The sequence below is a fragment of the Leptodactylus fuscus genome, chromosome 2 (assembly GCF_031893055.1).
Source record: "Leptodactylus fuscus isolate aLepFus1 chromosome 2, aLepFus1.hap2, whole genome shotgun sequence".
NCBI lineage: Eukaryota > Metazoa > Chordata > Amphibia > Anura > Leptodactylidae > Leptodactylus > Leptodactylus fuscus.
In genome coordinates, this window is record NC_134266.1 from 236,543,182 (window position 1) to 236,557,091 (window position 13,910).

The following is a 13,910-nucleotide window of genomic DNA, read 5'->3' on the forward strand; positions in this document are numbered from 1 at the left end:
AATAACTGTAAAATGGTTAACAAATGGGTGAGAAAAGCTAAAGTGACCATAATATAGGAGATCTTGGGATAGTGGACTGCAAATCTAGGTTATTATGCAGCTAAAAACAAAATCACTGACATAGAGAGATCTGAGCACAATAAGGAAAGTTTCTTGCTGTCTAACTGCCTATCAACAATTACACAAGCCGCTAGTTAGATGTAAGTAGGCTCCTTACTGACTGTTATCCGTGAGAAGCCGCAGACTCCTCTGTGTAGGGTACAGGCATGGAAAGCTGTGTGGAAACATGCAGAGGCTGTGAAGACAGAGCTCCCCACTTTACGTCCCATGTTCCTCTCTTTGAGTTTGTTGGTTTCTAAAGATGGACTTGCCTTAGTAACAGGTAGTGTTGCCCAATTAGGAGGGAAGGAGACACTTAGTGGCAGGAATTTTAGAGGTTTTTAAGCTGAAAACTGCAACAATTTTTAACCAAGGCATTCCATTTTGGTCCAGCTTCACGTGTCTGCGAAGTTGGTGCCTATTTAAAGGGTCCTATTTTCTCAAACTTCTGACATGTCGTAGTGCTGTGCCAAAAGTTGTGATTGGTTTGGGTTCCAGGTGCAAATAGCGGAGTTGAGCACTCTGCCCTATACGTTCTACTTAGCAAGCATTGTATGAGCACCAAGAAACTCTGTGGACTTGCTATGAATCCTTTCTTTCCGAAAGCTGATGGCTGAGCTGAATAGCCACGGTATTCTTCTGCACCTTTGCCTTAGCCATCAGAGGGTATTTCTGTGCTCCGAGCCCCCAGCGACCAAAACTCATGACATTTTTGAAGGCAATCTAATTTAAGTCTTCCCAAGTCGTCTTGTCATGTTCTAGTATATTCAGCGGCAGTGGTGCCTCCATCTAAAGATCCTCAAGCTCTTAGATGTTGTGGTTGTTACGGCCGGGCTGCCTGACAGTCCCAGGGGTTGTTAGGCTGTGTATTCCTAGCAAGCAGAAGATACGATGTGACTCAGCACTACATTCAGGAGATAGATTGGCCGGGCGCTGCCAGTATAAGAGGAAGTTATCCGTCTGCAGCCACCTTATGCAATCCTCTTCTCAGTCTACAGTATTAATAAGACTTATCTAACAAATCTGGGTGATAAACCTTTTACTTTTCTGCTAACTACTTAGTTTAATGTTGAGGCTCCAGACATGGCTCTTATTTTTCTTTTTTGTATCCCTCCTTCCAGGCAAGGATAAAAGCCATCAACACATTCTTTGCAAAGAATGGATATCGAACGGTGGACTCCAGTGTGTACAGTCAGCCCGTTCAGACACAAGCACAGTTTCATTCTCCACTCTTTATGCAGCCTGTATATAATCCTCATCAACAGTATTCACTCTATAACCTCGTGCCTCAGACATGGTCTCCAAACCCAGCACCTTACTTTGAAACACCACTGGTAAGTGACCATAGATGTCAAAGAACAAGGTGATATTATTCACCTGGCCCAGTGATGACAAGAAGCGCCTTGAGAGAATACGGTTTACGTTCATTTACCTGAGAATTAATCGCACATTTTATTATGTTTATCTGTAAACTCCTCAGACACCAGCAATGGCCTCCATTTCTGGTCCCTGATGGCTTAAAGGTTTTTCTTCTCTGTTAATGAACGTTGGACCATCTCTGTGATTGTGAGATTATGAGATCTGAGGGCCAAATGTCCTATGTTTTATATCTGAGCTATAGTGTTTGTACTAGCTTCCATTCCTTTATGTTTCTCAATGTATTCTCCACCAGGCAACTTTGTTTAAAATCTTTAGAAAAAAAAACAAAAAAACGTGCTAGACAACATGAACTTTCAGCTTTCTCTTGACCTTATTCAAGCTGTGTTCACATGCAGCCGATTAGCTGTGAAGTAGATGCAGAAAATCAGCAAGTAAAAGGGGTGTTCTGAGTTGTAATCTTGTTACTTCATAGCGCTGCTGAAGGACCCATAAACATAAAAAAAAAAAAAAAAAAAAAAAGAACCTTGCTCTACCCGGGCTCATGTCTCCAGTGGCTGCAGCTCCAATCCTCTGTTTACAGGTTACCCTGCTGATGTTACTACTTTTGTATTAGAGGGGTTACTGTGCAATTTGTGAAGAGCTTACTGCGGAGCACCCCTTTACGTAAAGCGCAAGTCATGTGAATGGGATTTAAAATCTCTATACCAATGCTCTGGATTTGGGCTTTGCAATTTATTTTTTCCCTTCTCCCTGATTTGTGAATGGACTTGCCTGTTGCTGTACAATGAGGGGATATCTACATGTAACATGTGGATTTTGCAGAAGACTTTACTGTACTGCATTGCTGTTGATTCTCCGTTTGGTCCATGACCTACGCTGCTTTATTTAGAGTCCCAAGATTTGTTTCCCTAACACTTAGAGATTCATGAAAACGGTTTCTGGTAAAGAAATGAGTGCGTTGATCTGTTACACTGGCAACAATGTTCCTTTTTTCTTGAATGTTTTAGTATCATCATTAAAGAGTAACAGTTTCATTTTTTTTTTTTTTTTCCTTCAAACTAGCTTCTGTCCATGACTACATCTGCGTGTTGTTGGCGTCGATGTCCCGCTTATGTTCAGCAAATTTCTGCTGTCGATGGTTCGCATGCTCTGGCGTTTTGACAGCTCTCAAGCTGGCCTGCCACTGAACTTGTTCCTCGTGTCGTGCCCGTGATTGTTGCAGCATCTCATTAGCTCGCAGGGATGCCATATAATGAGCGTGTTGTTGGCGTCGATGATCCGCTTGCTCTGGTGTATTGGCTGCTCTAAGAGCCGCTGGATGCCTAGCTTGCTCAATCCTCCTCAGCTCCGCTTGAGGAGAAGTCTGTTGACTTCTGGCTAACATCATAGCTCTCGTTGTTTGAGAATTTTGCGACAAATTAGATTTTCTTTTTCCCGGCATGTTTAAAATTGCTTCTCACTTTGTGTGTTTGTCTAATGGTCTAAGTGGTTGTAGCTTGCAGGAAAGCAGTCCATATGACTAGCAGACAGGATGACGTAACATCAAATGAAGAAGGCAGCGCTCTGAGCCAAAATATGAAATAGAAGTACCTTACCCATACAAAGATTTACAACCCTCTTTTTGTCAACAAGCGACCTTCTTAAATGGTCAATAACTTTTCCAAAAGCTTCAAATTAAATCAATAACTCAAAGCATAAGAAACCTTGTAATATTGTATAAGATAAATTACATTTCTGACTCTCTATATACAGAGATTCTACAATATATTTGTAATATTTTCCTTTTTTGTTTTTTTTTTCTCCCTCCTCTTCTTCCTCTGCAGGCTCCGTTCCCAAATGGTGGCTATGTTAATGGTTTTAATTCTTCAGGATCTTACAAAACAAATGCTGCTTTAAGTATAGGGCGACCTTTCCATAGAAACCGGTAGGTACAATCTCTGCATGTTGTAACCTCCCTATTCCCTTGTTATACTTGCCCCTATGCTAATCGATCTCTGTATGTGAGCATTGTGCAGCGCACCATGTGCTTAAATACATTTTTTATCGGAATTATTTTGAGTAGATCCCGGCTTTACTGGAAAGGGCCAGTTCTACATCCGCAAAGAGGATTGAAATTCAGCTGTACTAAACAAAAGGAGCGTGTTGTAGCAATGCCACCTTTTGTGTAAATCTGTCTGATGAAAGCTTTCTGGAATGGTGCGGCTAGGTTCTCGCTTGGAAATGACAGAGTTAAGTTGTAGGGTCATTTAAGGGCAGTAGCACAGGCAATAGTGGGGTCAGGGAGCGGACACTGCACTAATTTCCAGTGTCTGCAGTAATTTTTGCTTGCGTGGATAGAAGCCATTTGTTGCTGCTTTCCGCGCAGTGCGAGTTACCGCTGTGACTATTGTATACGTGCTGTGCCCTAGAATCCCTGCTCTGTACAATACGTCCACATGGGTTGTAGCCAAGTGATGGTAAATGCATTTGCATTATAAGTGTTTGAGGATGAGATCAATGTTACTTTTAAAAAAAAAAGTCATTGCTTTTTTGACACTGACACAAGTGTGTTATACTACGTTTCTGTATTCAAGAAAACTGACAAATGGATCCGTTTAGTTTAATACTGATCTATCCGCATGTTTCGTGCAGAAACCACACCGACCCCGTTATAGTCTATGGGGTCCATGAGTTTCCTTAAACAACCACTTGTTTAAGCACATAGGTTTCCGTTCGGGGTGTGAATAGCACCTTAGATGCATTCTGTGCTGTTATGAGCAGCCTAAATACGGTTTCCCTATAGCGAGCTGCTTTGTCTATTGTACCTTGCAGAGTTCGGATATAACTAAGCCTTCCTGTCTTCTTATAGTGTGAAGCCTCAATTTCGATCGTCTACAAACTCTTCAGATAGAACTGCTGAGGGTGGTAGTACAGCTCCTGTACCATTAGCGGATATCCATGTAAATAGACCCAGCTCTCGCCCCTTCTCATCCGATCGGCACATCTCCTCTTTAACTGGACATCAGGATGTGTTTTCTAAGGACTCGCAATCTTTACATATAGATCAGAATGGTACAGATGGTGCCATTCGGGGAAGGTTTGTTGCACTTTCATTTCTTTTTATTTATTTTTTAATTTTAGTGATGTTTGGGACTCGGTACAAGTTTTTCAGATTTGGGTGACAGGCCAAAAAATAAAAAATCAGTTGCTATGCGCTGAGGGAAATGAAAGCTTACCTGTTTTGGGTTTTTTTTGTTTTTTTTTTACCTTAAAAAATTGTGCAACTTTGCATTGCAAGTGCTCAGATTTTCTATAATTTGCAGGAGAAACGTCTTCAGAGGTAGAAGAAGAAGAGATGATGATCGCCTTTCTGTAAGTGTTTAATTTGTTTTTCTTTTTCCCTTCATCCTTAGTTTATTAGACTTCTGGAAAATCCTAACTTACGTTAAAGCCCCATGTTGCGGAAATGCAGCTTTTTTTTTTTTTCTTTTTTTTTTTGTAGTTTCTTGAGCCAAAGCCAGGAGTGAATGAGCAGTAGGTAAAAGGTGAAGAACTTCCTATATATATTACTTTCCTTTTATAGCCATTCTTGGCTTTGGCTCAAAAAAATCAGCAACCAAAAAAGTTGCATTTCCGCAACGTAGGGCCGTAGCCTTATACCAGCACTGCAAAGGCAACTTTGTAAGCCCTGGTGAATTTGAGCAATTCCCCCAATTTGAGTAATTCTTTATATACTAAGGTTTTGCTTATGTACAACACTATGCTAAAGTTTTAGGCAGATTTTAATTGACAAAATTAAGCTTAACATTTTTATTTGTGAACATGTTCCTGCATTGAAGCATTTTATCCACATTTTGCCAATTACCGTAATCAGCAAGTGTATGTATAGATAATATTTTTAGGCCACAGGTTGATTTAAAGGATAGATCATGATATTAGATATTATTTTTTCTACAATGAATGGGGTTTTAGGTTTAGGTCTTGAATGGCTTTCACATTGCAAGTCTGATACTACTGTATGTGGCCCAGTGATGATCAAGTATCGCGCTTAGAGGGAATAGGGCTGGCATTCGGGGTCTGAGCTTCTCTTTTTTTTTCACATTTTCATTCTTTTCTCACTTTTCTTTCCATCTGATCTCTCTCTTATCGCTGTCCCTCTTTGCTCAGGCCCTGGTATGCTTGGTCTTCTCAATGATCGCAAGATTATGAGATCTGAGGGCTGTGACTATATGCTTGTATGGATGAATCCAGTAATACATGTACACGATGCAATGTGCTGCCTTTGCTTTGTTTCAGCGACCACTCACTACAATGGAAGAAATAGCACAGACACCAAAGTTTGACTTGCTCGCATCTAATTTCCCTCCGTTGCCTGGAAGTGTCGTGAGCACACCCGGGGAGCCTGTGCTCGAAAGCAGGATGTCTGATGTTGTTAAAGGAATCTGCAAAGAAAAAGTGAGTCTCAGAAGAAGAAAATGTATGCTCAAAGTTGTCTTTAAGGGAATGTTCACATGGAAGTATTCTGCTCAGGATCCGTGTGTTTGTGCTAAATTGACAATGCAGGCTAGAGAGAGTATAAAGGAAAGAATTTTATTTGTGTCTTTGCATCCACTCTTGTTTTTGACTTTCCAATACTTATGCAGAATAATGCCATGTGAATGAGGCCTGACTTTTTTTTTTTTCTGCCGCGAACAATACACACAACTAAAATGGCACCAGGGCAGACCAGCCACTTGGTCTTATTCTGCCGTCAGTCTTGTGTGTTAACTTGTCTCTTGACCAGATATCAAGTACAGTATGCTTCACATAAGATCCAAAAATAAATCAAGGCCTGCAGAACTAATGGAAATACTTAATAGAAAAGTAGTTTTATTTTGTTCAGAGTATTTTTGATCATTCCTGTCATATTCTATATTCATTTAGGATAATAAGGAATCGCCTCCAAGCTTGACCAATCCTGCTCAGGAAGAACCTGCAAAAACTCCAGTGCAGCCCATTGTCCCAAGCTCAACGCAGAATACGACCCGAGCTGTTACTCCGCCTCCTCCACCCCCACCACAGCCAAGGTACGCCGCCAGTATACTGGAGTCTGATGTCAATGTTCTAGTTGTTAGTTCAGCAACAACAATATCTAGTTGCATAATTTATTTACAATGGAGCAGATTTACACTGTACACCTTATCCTAGTGACTGATGCTGGAGGATACACTTGGTGCATATTTACATGGTGAGGCTTTACTTGTTGGCTCTAGTACACAATGTTGCTTCACATGCCGCACCCCGCGTCCGATCATTTGCCCTTCATTTCTGCTGAGCCACATTCCCTTGTCAGACAAGGTGAAAAAGGTGTCCACAAACAGTAAATATGGAGCAAGGCATGTAAGCCGTTGTCTGGTGCGATTTATACAATATTTATCTGATTTTCCATAGCTGAGCAGATAATCCTGCTATTTATCCGGTTTACTTTATCCATTTTTTTTTAATTCTATGAATGTTTGATACATACGGCTTACGATTTTATAAATAGAAGAGTGATACTTCTCCAATCTTATCCCAGACCCCTACCCGTTATTTTTTTTTTAATTTGGCTAATCCTCTGACGAGTCATCGATGTGTGTCCTTTGCAGCCATTCAATGACTGTAGTAGGTATCACTACCGCAGAGGTCACCGCTGCAGCTAGATCTTAGCCCAATCACCTCCAGCCATGTTGTGTTGACATGAGACTGGCCGGGGGAGGGGGGGTATCAAGGAAGTATCTGCACAGGAGAATCAGTGAATTGGTAAAATAAGATTGGAAAGTTATTGTTGGCTTTTCTTAACCTGAGCTCTGTGAGATTAAAATTGATAGACTTTGCAGCTTTTTCTCTGGACCCCAGCCTGTGCTGGAGTGGGCCGAAGTCACTGACTCAGACCTTTAAAATCTAATTATTTTTAATTATACAATTATTACTGGATTAGATGCAAATTCACTGTCAGTAGAATTCAGTCACTAGACTTTTTTTTTTTTTATGAATTGGAGGAGCTGTACTTTTGGCCTATCGACTCCCCAGTCTTGAGCATGCCTATGTATGTGGCTAATGTAAGTTTCATCCAAGTATATCGGCAGCTCAAGTCTTATTGAATTCTTATAGCCCTGTGATGATTAAGTATCGCGCTTAGAGGGTAAAGGACCTGCAGACATTATTCTGTGCTTTTTATTATTATTATTATTATTATTTATTATTATTATTATTTTTTATTTTTTTTTTCTTCTGAATTCACCCCCCCTTTTATTTTTTTTTATTTTTCCACTTATTTTAGTTTTCTATTTATTTTGGGCCAGAATTTTCTCTGCAGTGTTCTTCCAATGACTGCAAGATTATGAGATCTGAGGGCTATGAGAAGGTATCCAGTGCTGCAAAGGACAATCCTAAAGTGTAGCGTTCCTCTCCATTATTTAATTTGTTGCTTCCTTTGTTCCTCCTTAGCAACCCCATCACTGAGAAAAAACCTCCAGAAAATTCTTGTCACAAAGATGTTGCAAGTCAGACCTCGGCAGTGCTGCCAGTGTGCAGTTCTGGTTCTGTGAAACCAACTAAACCTGCTATCACTGCACCCGTGGGGAACGCCTCTCCTGCTCAGAGTACACAGGTAGGGTATAGGTTAAGTGTTCAGTCCTTGTTCTCAAATATAGTCTATAGTAATGTGAAGGTTATAATCATGTAATGTATGAAAAACATTCTTATCCTTAAAAGCTGAATGCTAGATATAGTTGCTTATGCTTGAAATTGGTATAATATTATATGATAAGATGGCACCTGTATCCAGGATGGGTGCAAGAAAAACAAATGCTTGGCTTGCTGCCAGAAGACAGCTCCCCAAGGTTACCACACAGGACCGGGAGTAGCTAGCTATATATGGAACTGCTTAAACTTTTTCTGTTTGATTGTGATGTCCCATACCAATCAGGAATGAATACGAAAACTTACATTGCTGTTCTCTCTTCCTTTCTCTGCTATTATTTAATCCCACGTTGCTTTAATAAAAGTGCATCAGTATTTCCTTCTTGGTTGAGAGAGGAACTAATACCAACATAGTGTGTCTGGTGTCATTTCCTTACTCCTGGCACTCAGCCTAATTAATTAGGACGACGACAGTTACCCAGGATTATTAGTCAGTCAGTCAAAAACACGGCTTTGACCTTAGCAGTAGTATGGTATTAAACGGCCATCCCCTATGTTCATTATTTGTTGCTCATTGGTTTGTTTGTAGTCCCCCCCCCCCCCCCCCAAGGAAAAGTGGTGTAGTCCTGAAGTGGTTAAAAAATGTTATTTGCTCGATGGATAATCCACTCGAATCTATACTGAAATATCTGTATTAGATTCTGTCACTCAGACTTTCTCTAATGTTTGCTCACTATTACAATTGTGTTTTTGTTTCAAGGAACCACGAAAACTTAGTTATGCTGAGGTATGTCAAAGGCCTCCCAAGGAGCCCACGCCTGCTCCAGTTCAGCCACTTCGTGAGCTCCGTACAAATATAGCACCACCTGCCAAAAATGAAGAAACTTCTGTTTCAGAAAAAGCTTCTGAAAAACCCCATGAGAAGGTTGAAGGAAAAGTAAAAGAGTCTCCTGGTCACCGAAGCAATGGAACCCCACGAGGTGGGGCTGGAAAAATCAGGGAACAGAGACGCCAGTTTGGACGCAGGTCTTCACCTCAGGGAGCAACACGGCGTAATGGCAAGGAGCAATATGTGCCACCAAGATCACCAAAGTAAAAACTTTGTGTCTCCATCAAATCAGACTGATGACGTCAAAAGAGAGAGACTTCTATGGCGATTGTCATCGTGTATGAGAACTTTGTATAAAGAGGGCATAATGGAACCCAACTTCCATCTCAGATTTGTATTTGAGGTGGTAAAAAAACAACAAAAAAATGATGTGATAAAAAAAACAAACATATAAAAATGTAGGAATTTTTTAAACTATGTTTTGGGGGAGGGGGTGTGGCAGGGTCATATCTGTGGGGGTTTTTTTATGTTGCAGAAGTTACCTGCTATATATCATTTTCAGGGTTGTGGCATAAACCTTAGAAGACCCTCCCGTCGATGAGGGGGAAAAGAAAATATTTTTGAGAAATAGAACTGTTTAACAAAAAAAATGTACAAAAAAAATAGAAATTTAAAATTAATTTTTTTAATCTATTTAAGGCTTTGCTGGTAGTCTATGTATGCCATTTTGGCCTTGAAGTGGAAAAAAAAAAAAAGATGCAGTGTGTGGTCAGTGTGTTACGTAACTGTGGCCAGATGCTGTTTTGTCACAGATTCTAAAACTGAATGTACAGCTATCGTCATGTCTATTAGCTTGAAATTTAGTTTGTCTTTTGACCTTACTAAAATTTCTTTTGAAGCCGTTTACCTATCAAGCCAGAAATTTTTTGGTAGATAACAAACGCTTAGCTATAGCAAAGGCATGCGTGTCTGTAATCCAAGTTTTTTTTTTTTTTTCTTTCATATGTACGATTTTTTTTTTTCTTCTCGTTTGTCGTCAGTATCGAGCATGGTTTTCACATTAGCTGTGTTAATCCGTGAATCCATGCGTTGTATATGTACGTCGTCTTTAAGAAAGGGCTATGCATAACTGATCTGATATCCAATATTCTCACTGGACTGATTCAAGCTCATTATTCTGTATCCACAACAAGCCTGTGGGGGTTTTACAGAGACTTCTAGTAAACTGATGCAATCTCTCCCACCGACATTTGTGAAGTTTTTTTTTTCCCCCACCCTCATAGCCTTCAGAAAAAGGCTTATGATAGAAGTCATCACAACTCAGCTAGTTTTATATCAACAATTTTTTTTCTTCTATAAATTATCCAAAATTGTACAAATCTGTTTGACTCGCCCTGTCCTTTGTTTCATAGTCTTTTCATCACATTATATCCCTTTTGTACAAATTTAGTTCTTTCAGTTTTTGTGTGTAGTTTTTTTTTTTTTTTTTTTTTTCTCGGAGTCCTATCTCGATTGCACCATTCACTGCTATTTTTGTATTGCGGACCTCGGGGGTCTGCACAGGGACATCCTGCATGTCTACTGAGATTGACTTATGGGCACCCATGTCGTGCTAGTTACAAAGACGCGGTGGGACCTGTTTTCTCATTAATCACTGGAACAGGTTCCATCTTTTTTTTTTTTTTTTTTTAAATCTTCTAGTCCAAATCTGGAAAATGTGAATGCAGTGCATTTAATCCTATTCTTACGGGAGTAGGACTTGAGTATTTCTTAATTGTACTATATATTTTTTTTTTCTAGATGTAAAATAAATTATCATTGATTGTGACTTGCAGAAATCTTCTTATGTAAGTTGATTTAATATGTGAAATTGAAAGGATGCTCTTGTGTTGTGTATAGGATATTTTTTTTTCCCTTCAGACTTATAGCTCATGTACAGAAATGCCGATATGTGTGAAAGTTTTGGCTTTCGGTATAAGGCGCTACATAAGACTCTGCTCCATTACAAAGTATTTATTTGAATTTTCGGTGCAAAATAATTAGTTGCCCTTGTGAGGTTTTTTTTTCTTTGTTTTTTTTTTTTTTTTCGCCCTTGTATGTGGACTGGGGCTATCAAATAAATCAAGGCTGTGAAAATCTCTCAAATCTAAACTATAGGTGCAGTATGTTGCATTCGAAGCACATGGCTTTCTAGGCTGGCTGCTAACTGAAACATATTCTTTATTCTGAAATTCCGATTTCGACTGCTGCCGTTGTCTCTGTATTCAGTTCTGTATCATTTTAATCAATATCTGATATAACTGCTTATAGCTTGTGTCATAGCAAAAAAACCTTGCCTAGTCCCATTAATGAGCATATTCCAAAAATAATCATTTACAGGGTTGTGATTTTGTTTTGCATTTTGAGTCATTTTGGAATTTTTTTTTTTTTTTTTTTTCTGCTTCCACATGGAAGCTTAAAAATTTGCTTCAGCTTCTATTCAGAGTACTGATCCTGCCATTTAACATTGCAAACTGTAACGCATATAAGCAACATCTAGAATGGTGTGGTATAACATTCCTTCTATAACTAACATGCTGGAGATTGTGATTTGATGCTTCACTTTAACCAGGCCGTAAACTGTATCGCTGCAAAAAGATAATGGTTTCACCCGATAACCCAACTCGCTGGCAATCGTGATGTGTGAAATTTTTGAGCTGTCTGTGGAAACTGCCCTATGGTAGAGTAACTGCTTTTTGATTTTATACATTTTATTTGTCCTAATTTTTTTTTTTAATTTTTCCCTCCGTTTCATTTGAATTTTATTCTAGAATATTTACACAAGTGTGATACTTCAATGATGCAACTTTTTTTGTTCTGTATATTGTCGTCAGGGCTTCCTTTTACTGTGGTACCATAAAGTTTTCAGTTTTTGTGTTTTGACGATCAAGAAACAATTTGTCTTGAATTTGGAAAATGAATTTTTTTTTTTTTTTTTTTTTTTTTTTTTTTTTTGTCCCAAGAAACTCATCTTCTGACACTTATAAATCTACTTGTGTTACAAAAACTAAATTGTACCCGAAACTAAACGTATAGGCTGAACTGTGAGAAAATGTATCTCCAACCTTGTACCTGGTCATTCTAACTTGCCTTGGCATTTTGTCAGTTTTGGGACTTTTTAGTCAAAATAAAACCTACATGTTTCCCTCCATTTGTTCCAGTTTATCGTCCTAATTCAAAATTGTAAAGTAGGTTTCATGCTTTAAATGTATCTGTGTGTTTGTGTACTATTCTGGACATTGCCAAGGTGCTAAGAATTATTGAAATACCAGATTTAGAAGAATAAAGCTGATTCAAAGGGTATGGTCTGTGGTATAACTTCCTTCAAGGTGTACATTTTTAATGTGACCTCACAAGACTTACAGAATTTTATATTCCATTAGATGTTTTCTGAATATATTTTTCTTAACTTACGGCTGCAGCTGCTCTTCCCCAATTCAGTATACAAGGCACATTAGAGGACCTTTCACCACTGCCACCAACTTGAGCTCTTCTCATCCTTTAATAGGTGCTGCTCCACTAATTCTGGTGATAGGTAGAATATCAGGCTACAAAACTAATTATTGCTTGGTTAATGGTGCTGGGAGATACACAAAAATGTCCCTCCAGTCAGTAAAGTGAAGCGCGCTGTCTCCATGGCCTGGCCCGATATAGTCAGTTGTGCCCCTACGCCCCTCCACGTCACTTTGTCAATCAGGTCACTATAGCAATGTGACCTGACCTGAGGCAACCCAAATTAGTGTGGGCAAAGCCACCTCACTGGTCAGGTTTAGTGTCTGCTGACTTCCTGGATCCCAGACCCTATCTGTACCCCGTGAAGTAAGCACTATAATATCTTACTGTAGGATAAATAACACCTCAGGGGGCATTCACACTTGTGTTTGTGTGCATTCCGCCGGCTTTCTGTCTTAAGGCCCCAGCGAAACTGGATAGGCGACGGAAACCCGGCGGTCAGCTTTAAAGGGATTCTACCATTAAAAAAAATTTTTTGTCGTTGACACGTTGGAATAGCCTTAAGAAAGGCTATTCTCCTACCTTTAGATATCTTCTCCACGCCACCGTTCAGTTAAAATTCTGTTTTCTATCGGTATGCAAATGGTTTCTCTCGCAGCATTGGGGGTGTCCCCAATGCTGCGAGAGAACTCTCCAGCGCCACCTCTATCTTCTTCTGGAACGTCATCTTCATGCATCTTCTTCCGGCGCAGGTGATGAAACTTGTAGGCCTCGGGCCTCGCTCAGAGCCGACTGCGCATGCCTGCAGCCACAAGAATAATGGCCGCTTACACAGTAAGCGTCCATTTTCTTGTGGCCTGTGGGCATGCGCAGTCGGCTCTGCCCGAGGCCTACAAGTTTCACCGCCTGCGCCAGAAGAAGATGGAGGCGGCACTGGAGAGTTCTCTCAGCATTGGAGACGCCCCAGTGCTGCGAGAACTCATTTGCATACCGATGGAAAACCGAATTTTAACCGAACAGCGGGGCGAAGAAGATATCTAAAGGTAGGAGAATAGCCTTTCTTAAGTAAGGCTATTCCTATGTGTTATCGAGGGGAAAAAAATGTGATTTTAATGGTAGAATCCCTTTAAGCTATATTTCGGCCTTCCAATGGTCCGAGGTGCAGTGAACTGGCCCACCGTTTAAAAAGTTTGAGGACCTCTGTGTTAAAGGATAGAAAGGGCTTAAATTGGTGGAGGTGAGGAAAGGTCCTCTTAGAGACTGCAAAACACTGAGCCACTTTTGTCTCCTCTTAATAATGTGTAGTTGTATCTTAGTTGAGCATTGCCTATCCTGACTTTGGCTTGACTGCAATTAAGGCTAGGCAATTAAAGGGATTATCCAGTTTCTAATATGGATAGCCTATTCTTGGGCTAGACCATCAATATTAGATCTGTGACGGTGAGACACGTTGCAATACTGCAGGTGT

General features: G+C 40.0%; 1 protein-coding gene across 1 annotated transcript in view; it reads left to right on the forward strand.

The window, feature by feature from the left end:
• Window positions 1–12,295, forward strand: part of LARP4 (La ribonucleoprotein 4) — a 34,949-nt gene extending 22,654 nt beyond the window's left edge. The window contains exons 9-16 of the mRNA XM_075265867.1: window positions 1,221–1,433; window positions 3,303–3,403; window positions 4,328–4,555; window positions 4,782–4,830; window positions 5,755–5,913; window positions 6,382–6,524; window positions 7,927–8,089; window positions 8,882–12,295. Of these exons, the coding sequence (XP_075121968.1) occupies window positions 1,221–1,433; window positions 3,303–3,403; window positions 4,328–4,555; window positions 4,782–4,830; window positions 5,755–5,913; window positions 6,382–6,524; window positions 7,927–8,089; window positions 8,882–9,217 (1,392 nt within the window). The 3' untranslated portion in view covers window positions 9,218–12,295. The remainder of the gene's footprint in view (window positions 1–1,220; window positions 1,434–3,302; window positions 3,404–4,327; window positions 4,556–4,781; window positions 4,831–5,754; window positions 5,914–6,381; window positions 6,525–7,926; window positions 8,090–8,881) is intronic.
• The last annotated feature ends 1,615 nt before the right edge of the window (window positions 12,296–13,910 follow it).